A 12195-nucleotide genomic window follows, 5' to 3' on the forward strand; every position below is an offset into this window, starting at 1 on the left:
TCATGAAGTGTTTCATGAAGCAAACAAGTCCTAAGTTTACAATTTTCAGCTCATCAGGGCCCTTGTGGTACATACTGTGTTATAGCTGGATAGTGTGTGGTGGCTATGTGCTGACCAAATGCTTTGCAGAGGGGCCTCTTGTCACTTCTTGTACTTGTTATGACTGTGTTTTAACCTTTGACCTCCTATCCAAGTACTGGATCAGAAGTAGCATTCATAGTGGCTTGATTGGAGTGTCCCACAAAGCCTTGAGTCATCTTAACCCACAGCTCTGGGGAGGAGGCTGTATTCCCCCTGTGTGTGTGTGCATGTGTGACTGCATGCAGGCGTTTATTTGTGTCTGTGTTGTGGCGTGAACGTGTTACCAGATGACACTGAGTGTTCGTCCTGTGGCTCTGTAATGTCCTTGTACAAGCTGTCTACATGACTTGTATGTGCATTTGTCGCATCTTTGTTGGTATTTGTGCTTTATTTGTGTCCTACACTTGTCCCGTTCACTGTGATTCCTGTACCCCACAGCAGGGCTGAACCTATTTACAGTGTCATCCACAAACCTGGGGACAGCAAGGTGCCCCAGGCCCTCTACAGAGGCTTCTGTCCTTCCCCTGCTCCCTTGTGCCAAGGTCCACTCCCCTTCTCTGGCAGGTACTAACCTAGTCCATCATGCCTTGCTCAGCTAACCCTCCTCTCTATAGCTCAGCATCTGGATCTGGCATCAGACAGGAGTAGGGCCAGGGAGGTAAGGAGGCCACCTGCCTCATTGCCACATCTGTGCACAAATTACAACAGAAAAGATAGATGAAGAGGAGAAAGATGGCAATGGACAGAAGAGAAAGAAGAGGGAAGGGAGGGGGTGGCAGGGTGAAATTTGTAGTGACAGAGTTCTTATTTTCAAGCAGAGCCACCTTTCAGCTGCTTTTATCTTTCTGTCTCTATGTTTGCATGTAAATGTTTCCCCACCTCATGTCTTCCTTACTATCCTGTTTATATGCTGGTATTTTAAACATGTTGCTGCTTTTTATGTTTGTGTGACATACTGTGCTTACATGCAACCATTTTTAATCTTTTTATGACCTCCTCTGAAAGGTGCTGAACAACAAAATACTGTAGTAACAACAACAGCAGCAGCAAAGTGACGGTAGAGCAGAAATGTTTCATAAGAAATTAACCTTTTATTTTCTTGCCCTTTGTGCATATATATTTTTTTAATCTTTTGCTCTATTTTATATATTTTAAAAGGTCTAACCTACCCCATAGTCCTTATTCATGCATCAATTTACTATTAATCTGTTCACATCTATGAACCTAAAACAATATTGCCCTGTTTGTCGCAGTTTAAAATGGAGTCGTACCTGCTCTTCACAAACATATCTCCACAGGAGTGCAGCTGAAAGGGCTTCATGCTCCCACAAGCTGCTCAATTCCATCTGTCAGGAGGCATCGATAAAGCTAAGCCTCTGTCTCGAGCCAAGCTAGTTTCACTGGTGGTTACTGCTGAAGACAATAATATACATAATATCTGTTTTCTCTGCATTATCAAATCTGCAAAAGAGCTCCTTGTTTGTTGATTAAGTTTCAGTGTTTTGTTTCATTTATTTACTTACATCATGCATCACCTCATGGATGAATGCCCTAATTTCTTCTGTTTGTTAACCATTGGTTTTATGTCTTTGTGTTGAACATAGCTCAAATTGTGTGTGTTGCATATATTCCATGCACTGATGCCATTGTGTGTTTGTGTCCGTGTGTGTGAGAGAGAAAGACAGATCCTGGTCTCAATGTTTGGCTGTAACCAAAGGCAGGTTGTGGTGTTAAAATCAAAGGACAGTACAGGAAGATGGGAAGGCACACTGAAGTCACCTAATATTCTCCTTTGCAGAGATGGAATGTTTTGCCTACTGCTCTATGTATGTAAATATAAACACTGAGCCTTGCTGTTACCATAAATGTAATGGGGAGTAAGAGCCTGAACCGGTATGGGCCAACCAGTTGCAGCAGACAGTCCTGCAGCTGTCATGATTCCTCTGCACGCTGGGAAAACCAGGCCATGCACTCAGGTCTTACCCCTCTCATCACCCATGCTGCCAGCACCAATCACGCACACACATACTGTACACAGAGACCTTTGCTCATAATGTGCTGACACATGCGAGCACACATGCAGATAAGCATGCTTTAAACGCAGTGCACAATTACGACACAGGCACATACCTGTGGGGTATACATCCTGCACACCAGACACCTCGTAAATCAACGGTGCAAATGAGAATGACCTACATACTGTGACCATACAAGCACCTGTTCGCCCCTAGTGGATTTGTGTGTCATGTCTGCTGTATAATCAGAAAAGAGTGGCATTGTCTCCGAGGACATCATGGCCGACAACCGACTTGATCCCAATCACAGCTGATGAGCATCCCGCTCCATCAGACTGACAGGCAGATAGCTGACACCTCCCTCCGACCCCAGCAGCTTTCCCATTGGCTCCGACCGTGAGGGGTTATTTTAGATGGAAGCTATAGTAAGCACAGGCTTCCGCATAAGTAGAGCAGGCCGGTTGTGAGGAATGAGTCAGAGCTTGTATCGGCCCTCTACCCATCTGCACATCCCCCTTAATGGTGTCATCAGCGACACATTGCCCCCCCCCGCCCCCCCCCCCCCCCTTCCATCTGATATTACCCCCTTTCTGGAGATATGTCAGACCTGTACATGGCTGCCTTACATCCTGTCCACAGAAGGCTCAATAAGATATAAAACCTCTGTGTTTAATATGCGTGTTTGGTGTAAACATACATGTGTGCACTGGTGACAGTGTCAACAATCACTGAACAGGCATCTCCCCTCTGCTGCCCCTATCAGGACTGCAGTTGTTAGATATACAAAACAATGCTTCTAGTTAGGCTGCTTTGTTCAGGCACAGCTTGTGTAAATACAGAGTGCCGATGACTGCAGCAGCAGGTGAGCTAATCAGTAACTTTATGTGTCTCACACGCGCACACAAACACAAAACCTTTGGTCAGCACAAGAATTCAGACAATTAGGAACACTTTGACCTTTGGTTAGCGTTATTTAAAGGTACAAAAGCACAAAGGAGTTTTTAAAAAATCACAGCAGATTCAGCTGAGTACTCATATGTTAATCATTCATCACTCAGTGAATACAATTTTATTAGAAGCAAAAAGCAAGCCATGAAGATGAGACAGCTACAGAGAAAAGGAAGATGAAGACAAAGCAACATAAATTGTATCTGTACATGCCTCTGTATAGAATCTTATGTGATCCATTTGGGGAAAGGGAGAGATGAAGTGCTGCTACCGGTAGTGTCTGTCTATGGAAAATGGCGTCCATCTGCAGTGTCCACCATTAATCAGCCAAGCAGAGCCAATTACTGGGCTGAGTCCAGGGCAGCATGACCCAGTGAACCCCGCAGTCCAGATATCCATTCACAGCTTTAGGATTGAGCTGCCACCGCCTCAGCCAAAACACTGAACGCAGACAGGGAAAATATAGCGGAGGGGTGGTGAATTAGAGAAAGAGTCAGAAGAGAAATGGCTGGGCAGAGAGAAAGGGTTTTTTTACCTCTCTATAACTGTTTACATTCCTGGCATGGATGAAAAGGCAAGGGGGGAAAGGGAGGGGAGGCAGGTCTTGTGATAGGGAGGGAGGACTGCATTCAAAACTGTAGGAATTCACTCCCATTCTCCAGGCCAGGCAATTATTATTCTATAGATGTACAGTGCAAACAGAAACACACATGCATATGATTCCTTTGGAGAGCACCACCAAGCTTGAGATTACAAAAAGACTTTGGCCTCTATTGTCCACATATTCCGCAGTTGTCTACATTGTTTTCCTGAGTGGAAACCAAGCTATGTGTCCAGACAGGTCACAGACTCTGAGATCATCAAATCAAAGGTCCACCAAAAGTCATGACAGTAAGTTCATGAGCTCCTCAGTTTGTTTACATTCTAACAAATTAGCAAGGAGCTTCTGGAAATCTGTCTGCCTAGTCTCCAGAGGGCCAGGCTGACAGACAGGAATGTTGGTGTGCTGAATTGGAGAGGGGCTGGACCCAAAGTAGCATCAGAACAGAGATGACGGGACAGCATGGTGTAGAAGGGATCAAATTTAGACACTGAGTGCTGATGTGCTTGATGTAACACAGTGTGGGGTTACTCCAGATGTGAGGGGTGAAGGATTTTGGCTTCTTGCTGTAGAATGATGATTTGTTGTGGGTACGTTAGGGTTAAGTGTTAAGTCTTGACTTGCTTGTGATGATGAGGAGAGAACATTTGTGACAGCTCAAAGAGGAGCTGTTTCTCATCACGGCACACAAGCATGAGATAGGAAACGCCAGGCCCCGAGCACAGGAGCTTCTAAAATTGTAGCCCCTCTCAGTGGATGTCTGGATAGAAAGAGAGGTTGAGGAGTAACTCTGAGCTGATTGATGTGCCATAGCCATGTTCACAGTCAACGTCTCATCTTCCATGTCGCTGGTGAGGAGCCTGCCTGAATGCACAGTTAGGAAATGGTCTTTCAGAAGCAAGACCAAGCATCGGATCTGGATCCTAAGGTAACCATGGAGATTTGTGTGCCTCGTTGAGCTGGGATGAAAAGCTCAAGATGGAAAGCAAGGTTATTTTAAGCTTGACTTAACCGAAGGCACAACAGTTGTTTTAGCATATTTAAAGGCAATTGCCACTTGATTTTTTATTTCATTTTGAATTCTGGTGCTAATAAAACAGTTTTTGCTTCATGTAAAGGCTATGGAAAAAAGCAAGAACATAAAATTGCAAATGATTTAGTCTTGCCAGTAGTTATATTGAATCTGTCCCTCATTGTGCCTTACAGAAACACCACTGGGGAGGAGTATTGCAGCCTATATTAATCTTTTTTGGTGATCTTAGGTGATGTTGCATACAAGTTGAATGAATATAATAGTTGTACAGTCCTGTTTCTTAAGGCACCATTGTACCATTTGGAACTTTCCATTGCTCTTCATGTCTATAAGTGGAGCGATCAACGCTTTTTCCAGTCTGTCATGGGCATGAATCTGAAAGTCTGGAATGCTGCCTCAGCTGCCATCGATGGGAAAATGGTCTTAACAGCAAGTTAGAGCGCAGCCATTAGGGATTGAGTAGGAATTGTTCCTGTAGACCGCAGGCTGAGTACTTCGAGAGAAGACCACTAATGGGAACCATGCAGTGTTTTCTGTTAAGAGAGGAAACTGTGTGTGTGTGTGTGTGTATGTGGTGTGTGTGTGTGTGTATGTATGTGTGCCTATGTATGTTTGTGTCTGTCTGTGCCTATGTATGCGCATGCATGTATGTTTTATGTGTGCATTTGTATATAAAGCATTTTTGTGTTTGTGTGTGTGTATGTATGAGACCAGTATTGGGCTTCCTAGAGTGTGTGTGTTTGCATTTGTGTGAAGTGTGTTATCAGAGGGCTTTTGCTGGACCACAGCAGCGGTTTGGCCTCTCTAGCATCTTAAAAACTGAGGCAGTCTGAAAAAGCCTGCTGGAGGATGAGTCATAGTGGCTAAAGCTAAAACAGAGCTTGAGCGGGTCTGTCGAGCATGAGGTGGCTCATTGTGTCTGCGTACATTAATATGTGGGTCTTAAAGTGTGCACACGTGAGATTGTCATGAGGAGCAAAAAGTCATCTAACCGGTAGGCCTTTGGAATCAATCATGTTGCTGTTTGTGTTATTGCATACATAGCAATGAATGAACAGTGCCATACAAATGGTTATCAGTGTAATCCAAATGATCTTGATTAGCCTTATTATTAGTGCATGATTATTACCTGTTGGTGGATGGGTGGCCTGTAGATTTATCTTTTAAATGTTCTCAAATACATACAGACTGGATCTCACCTATAAAAAAGATTTGCAGGCCTACTGTTTGTACCTGCCTAAACTAAAAGCACTTGACATTTTGGGATCGTACAGAGTGTAAACCAATAGAAGATGGCTGTCTGAAACAACCTCTATGTACCCCTTTACTTATTTCTTTTCAGTTTTGGTCATCTCTCCCCCTCTTGTGTTTTCCTTCCCTTCAACTTGACGCTGTCACTTTGTTTGGCAGGGAACCGAGGAAGGTGTTGCTGCACAAGGGCTCCACAGGCCTGGGCTTCAACATTGTCGGCGGGGAGGATGGAGAAGGCATCTTCGTCTCCTTCATCCTGGCTGGAGGGCCAGCTGACCTGAGCGGCGAGCTGAGGAGGGGCGACAGGATTCTCTCAGTCAGTATTTCAACCTCAAGCATTCTGTTTGCCCACATCAACAACTGTTACAAATTTGAGGCAGTGCTCGGAGATCTCTAGCCAACTCCCGCTGTCAGAATAAGGATGTTAGAATTAAAGTCCGTGTAAAGTAAAAATAAATATGTGTTCTGAGTTTGACATACCACAGAAAAGTGTGTTGTTAACCACCCTGCAAAATTTGAATGATTAAAAAAATCGCCAAATATATGAAATTAGGCTTCAAAGTTGTGTAAAAGTCTGCCTATTTCTCTTCTCCCAAACGCTGTGGGAGTGGCCGCCGAGTTCGCTGAAACCCCACCCCCTACCAAGTGTCACCTGTCAATCAAAGTAACCACCTCTAACAGAAACATGGACGCTAGGCATGAGAGCTTTCTGCTGCTAACTCAGCTGCTAGCTCGGCGTCTAACTCAGCTGATAACTTGGCGACTTACTCGGCGGCTAGCTCGGTGGTTAGCTCGGCGGCTAGCTCGGCGGCTAACTCAGCTAACTGGCTACCTGTGGACTGTAGTAGTAGTGTGCGCTGAATGTATTTATACCTCTACAGCAGCAGGGGTGGGTTTATGCTCCGGTGTGTAACCGTGCTATTGGTTACCGGTTACGTAATCGCTGGGTTACGTAACCCGGCGGAGATTTTCAGACCCGCCCATTAAATCCAGACAGAAATCTTGAAACACAGTTTGTGAAGCCTAGCTCCACAATTCAAATCTAAATGGTTGAAATGCTTTTTACACCTTTTTTAGAAAATACATTTATGACCTATTTAATGTGTTTAGAAGAAAATGTCTGAATTCACTTTACACGGTTGCCCAATGCTTAGAAAGCCAGCAAACACATTTGCCTTGCTAAAATGTCCTTGAGCAAGACATTCAATCCATAACAACTCAGAGGGAGCTTAGCTGTGCCCTAGTATCCAAGTATCCAATAAACATATTTAAATCCCTTGACTTGTATTTCATAACACTTAACTTTATCATAGTCTAGACACCCTAGATGTAGGATGACTGAAGCTGAAACAATTAGTGGACTCATTGATTAGTTGATAAATTGAAAATAATTGGCCAACCATTTTGATAATCGATTTATTTTTTAATCATTTTTAAGCAAAAAAGACAAAGAATCACTGCTTCCAGCTTCTAAAATGTGAATATTTGATGGTTTTCGTAGCCCTCTATGATAGAAAACTGAACATCCTTGGTTTGTTGACTGTTGGTCAGACAAAAAAAAACATTTGAACATTTAACTTTGGACTCTGGGAGGCTGTGATGGACATCTTTTGCTGTTTTCTGACATTTTAAAGACCAAATGATTAACTCATTAATCAAGAAAATAAATGGTAATTGTATCTCTAGTATCAACACGTACTGCTAAAAACTAAAATTATGATTGCCATACATATGTAGTCGTATTTAATGTCTCAACCAGCTTGATGACATGCTTTGCTCATCCAGCTTCCCCCACACAGCTTCATAATTAGACAAATGGCACACCTTTGTGATGGAATCAGAGTTTTTTTCTAGCTAGGTTTCTATCTCTGTCTTGTTGCAGGTGAATGGAGTGAACTTAAGGAATGCTACACATGAGCAGGCAGCTGCAGCACTGAAGAGAGCTGGACAGACTGTTACCATCATTGCCCAGTACCGGCCTGAAGGTAAGGCCCTGTGTCTTTATTGTGCCAAACGGGTCTTAAAGTCACAGTTTTAATAGGCTGTATTGGACAGGGTGATCATAAAACAACTTTTTGTTCAACTGACTGTTAGATTTCCAAAAGCTTTGATGAACATGGCTGGCTGACCTTGTTAGTTATAGATTTATTTGATCCAAAGCAAAAGAAAAACACCTACCCCCCTCTAGCTTTCTCCTTCTTTTAGCAACTCAATCGCTAGTCCCGATTGTTTACATACTATTCATATCTGCTTATTACTTTTAAGAGTTCGCAATGAAACTCATCAGCCATATAGCCTAATTGGCAAAGACTCCTGCCAGTCAATTAGAGGGACTGATTTCACCCAAAAAGGGGCCAGTACATGTCACGAGGGCAGAATACCCAGATGTGCTGCTCTCAGCAGAAAGGAAAGGCAGTGTCACATTGCACTATGGGAAATGTAGGATTCAGGATTTTTTGAGCACTTGAAATCATACTAGGGACTAAAAAGCTGGATCTCTCCGCCTTTGCAAATTTGATTGTGTGCATTATTTCATTAATCTGTCTCTCACATATCCCAAAAAATGTTGAAAGTGCTAATCTAAATCACTGGGATACAGTTTTAACGTTGTAATGAAGCGCCAGATCTACCTGATATAGCCCAGGATGCGTGATAAACATGAAGGAGGGCAGAGCTGCTGATAAACTCGTTTTAAGTATTCAGGTTCAGGGGCCTGATTTTTTTTTTTATTCCTAGGATGGCTAAGGCATGCCCCGCCCTACTCTACCTTTGATTGGCTTACCGTAATATTCTTAGATTCCTACCCGTCCTCGTGCCAACGAGTAGTAGCCAATCAGGGGCAGAGTAGGGCGTGTCATGCCTTTGCCATCCTAGGAATTTGAAACTTGGCTTCAGGGAAGACGCTTGTGTTAAGCTGGTTGAAGTGTTGAGCCAACTGCAAGGCGGGCAAACGAATCGCTGCTGCACTCCTTCCCCGTTCAAAGCCCCGAGCCCCGGTGAGCAAGCCGCTGTTGGTGGACCCAAACCCAGGACAGCGATGGGAAGAGGGAAGTAAGCGGAAAGTGTGAGCTGTGCGCTACCAACACGACACCGGAGGAAACTTTTAAAAGAGCTGAAATCGAAGGTGGAAAGCGCCAAACTTCCAACTTTTTTTTAATCTGTCCACCAGCCTGTGTGGATGGGGGATGGGCTCTAACACAACAGCAGCAGCAGCAGAGCAGGAGCCGCATGAAACTACCGGCTGCGACAGCGAAACAATAGCCACAGTTTCATTTCATTGAGGTGAGACAAGGAAGGAAGGTGTCGAGAACACCGAAACAGGAACAAAGTCTGTGAATTACACTGTCAAACAGATTTATTTTGACTGCTACTGTAGCTTGTGTGCTTCAAATCTGTAACCTGTGTCGTTTCACCCCAGTACAGTATAGTAGAACAAGGTGAAGCTATCTGAGCCTAACTTTCTTTAAGTGGCTGCTTTGACTTCAAATGACTCATTTTATATCAACCTTGAAATTAATGTGAGGTTACCATAGCAGACGTGATAGCCTAACCTCTACAGTAGCTGTAACTGTAGAAAACTCCTGCCATTGCTATTAAATTTGGTTTTAGTCTATATTTTTTTTATTACTCAATTGAATGCTTATTTGGGGGAAGCTGGAGTAGCTTTATGTTGTAGTTTACAGGCCGCAGGGTTCATTTAGACGCCATAAACAGTTCTTATGTAACCTAAGCCTTAAGGTGGGGACACAGAGGTGTGGTCAAACAGGTGTGTATGTGTGTGTGTGTGTCAGCTTGGTGGGTTTTACAGTGACCTAACAGGTGAGCTCACCTCCTCACATGTACATTACATCTGTATGACACCACCACTACCTACAAGTATATTTTCACGCTGACTAACGCAGAGTTAATGTGTTGACAAGCCCCTAAGTTGTTTTCTACTTTAAAGAGTTCTTCCCAAAATGGTATCAATCTTCCTTTGTAATAATATTTTGTGGACACTGGTGTCGTTATGTTCTTCTCTGTGGTTTTGTAAGTCTGTGCATGTGTACTCAAGCATGCTGCAGTAATGTTATAACAACAGTGGAAAGGGATATTGTGAGCTTTAGATCGAGGCCGACTTTTCAGGTTGGACTATGACAGGAATGTGAAGGGGCATAAGTTGTAGCATGCTCTCGCTTTATATTCCTTTCTCTATCAATAACGCAGAAGCTTTAAATGTCCAATAACTCTCCAAGGTCACAGAAATTAAGGTGGAACAGGATCAGCGAATTGGCACGGAGGGAAGCCGGAGAGAAGCAGAAGCTGAGATCAAAACTGACAGTATTGAGATAAAGGCTTTCTCCTCTGCCACAAAATGCAGAAATTAATGCCTCATTCTTTGAGTCCATGTGAGTTCATGTTGTTTCACATGCCAGACCAATCAGGCAGAATCTTGAATAATGATGTGGTTAGTTGAAGGGAACCTTTGTTTTCCATAGCAAATCATGCTTTCAGCTCCTCGCCCTCTTTGTAACCCCGCAAAGGACACTTATCTGTTTGTGTACAATGCTTAACTACTCTAAACACACGAGTCGAGTGCTCGCAAATGATTGACTTCCTGCATCCCCACTGGTGACCTAAGATCTGTCGCCAGTAATTCTGCTGGCACCCTAAACCGGTGTGTGACATGTCATGCTTTTGAGTTTGAGTAGGAGGAACCCCCAGTGTGCTGTACAAGGACAGTCAGTCAGTCGGGGGGAGTAAGTGGAGAGTGAATACTAGTTTATGTCGGGCAAACTGCCTGGAGAGTATTCTCAGGGGCCGGTGCCCCAGCTTCCACAGACTTCTGATGGAAGGCCAGTTCTGAAGAGTACAGGAAGCCACCCCCCCCGAACTCTCAGTGGCACCCTGGAGTATCACCATGTCTTTAACTCACATTCAGCTTGAAGAAATGGAAGAGAGGGGTTTACACCCACATGCTGCCCTGCCCCACTATCAAGGAGTGTAATTACACTAAAAACTTTGTATGTAGGAAATGGGAGGAGGGCTGTAGAGGAAATGTTAAACTCCATCCTCATCACACCAGAGTGCATTACAGAAGTTTGTAGAAATAGTTTAGTCAGGGTCTATATGTTCCGCCCGCAGTATCTTATTGTGGAGGGGGTTTTTGTGTTTACTGGCTCAACTATCCCTGAGAACATAACACACTCTCACATTACAAGTACATGCCTGCTGTGTTGCATAACTGGATCAAAAGAGAAGCGACCGTCCCCCAAAATAAAAAAGCTGTACGACTAATGAGGACACGCAGTGGGAGTGAGAGATACAGAATAGTCCCAGTTTCTATTAGCTGTCTTTTCTTCCTGTGGGTCACTCCTAAAAATATAGGCTAGCTCTTGTGTAATAAGCACTTTAAGGGACCGAGTATTAACATTGATAATCATAGGCACCCAGTTTCTCAGCATTTCAAGAGTGTGCTTAATGAATAATTGACGTTGGATTGATCGCGGTTAAAAGTCTGGACAGGTTGAGAATGTATTGATCGACTTATGATTCGACAGCCCTCTTCGGTGAGGCAAGAATGGGTTAAGCTCTGAGCGCCCTGTATGTTCATATGCTATCCAATACAAATGGCAGGTTTCACAGTTGTGGTATGCTTTATCTTTTCAGTTTTGTTTGGCCATTTGTTAAATAAGCTAAGGCAGAGTGGTGCAGTCATTTTGAGTGATGGCATTACCTTTATTTTTTATTATTTATTTGAGTAATCATTTACAGGTGTTCGTTTAATTTATGAGTCACACATTAAATTTGCTTGGCTTGTATTGCAAAATCAAACCGTGTCACTATTTGTGGAGGGGATGTGGAGGTTGAATTTTACTTCTTTATTGGATAACTGACAACAGAGTGATGACAGGACATTACGGTAGATAGAGATGGGGAACAATGGTACTAGGCCAGATGTGAACTGTGGACGTTGGAGTCCAGGGTCAGCGATTGTGTGGGCACCTTATTTTGGAGGCTTTTAATTATTAATCAGTCATTGACCATTAACATGGCCAGCAATCAGTTGAGGAAATTGCTTACAATTTGCATCCTTACTTGTTAGTGTTTGAGGACTGTTGAGACTTGAATTTGCATTATTTTTATTATTTACTGTCTGTGGTTGCTCACAATGCAGACCGACTTCTGAAAAATGTGTTTGCATTGCTGTTGCTCCATGTGCTCCTTGTTTGGACGATATAAACAATTGGTAATGTATTGTAGTTTAACACGTTGGGTTTGATACC

General features: G+C 43.4%; 1 protein-coding gene across 5 annotated transcripts in view; it reads left to right on the top strand.

Annotated features, from left to right (window-relative positions):
* The window catches only part of dlg3 (discs, large homolog 3 (Drosophila)), a 79539-nt gene that overhangs the window by 53614 nt on the left and 13730 nt on the right, over positions 1-12195 (top strand). For 4 of the 5 annotated variants that reach the window (XM_062425926.1, XM_062425923.1, XM_062425924.1 and 1 more), the window contains 2 exons: positions 6089-6245; positions 7812-7914. In XM_062425926.1, the coding sequence (XP_062281910.1) occupies positions 6089-6245; positions 7812-7914 (260 nt within the window). Of the gene's footprint in view, positions 1-6088; positions 6246-7811; positions 7915-8837; positions 9212-12195 lie in introns of those variants that run through there. The other variant, XM_062425927.1, reaches the window with a different exon arrangement.

The sequence above is a fragment of the Scomber scombrus genome, chromosome 9 (genome assembly GCF_963691925.1).
Source record: "Scomber scombrus chromosome 9, fScoSco1.1, whole genome shotgun sequence".
NCBI lineage: Eukaryota > Metazoa > Chordata > Actinopteri > Scombriformes > Scombridae > Scomber > Scomber scombrus.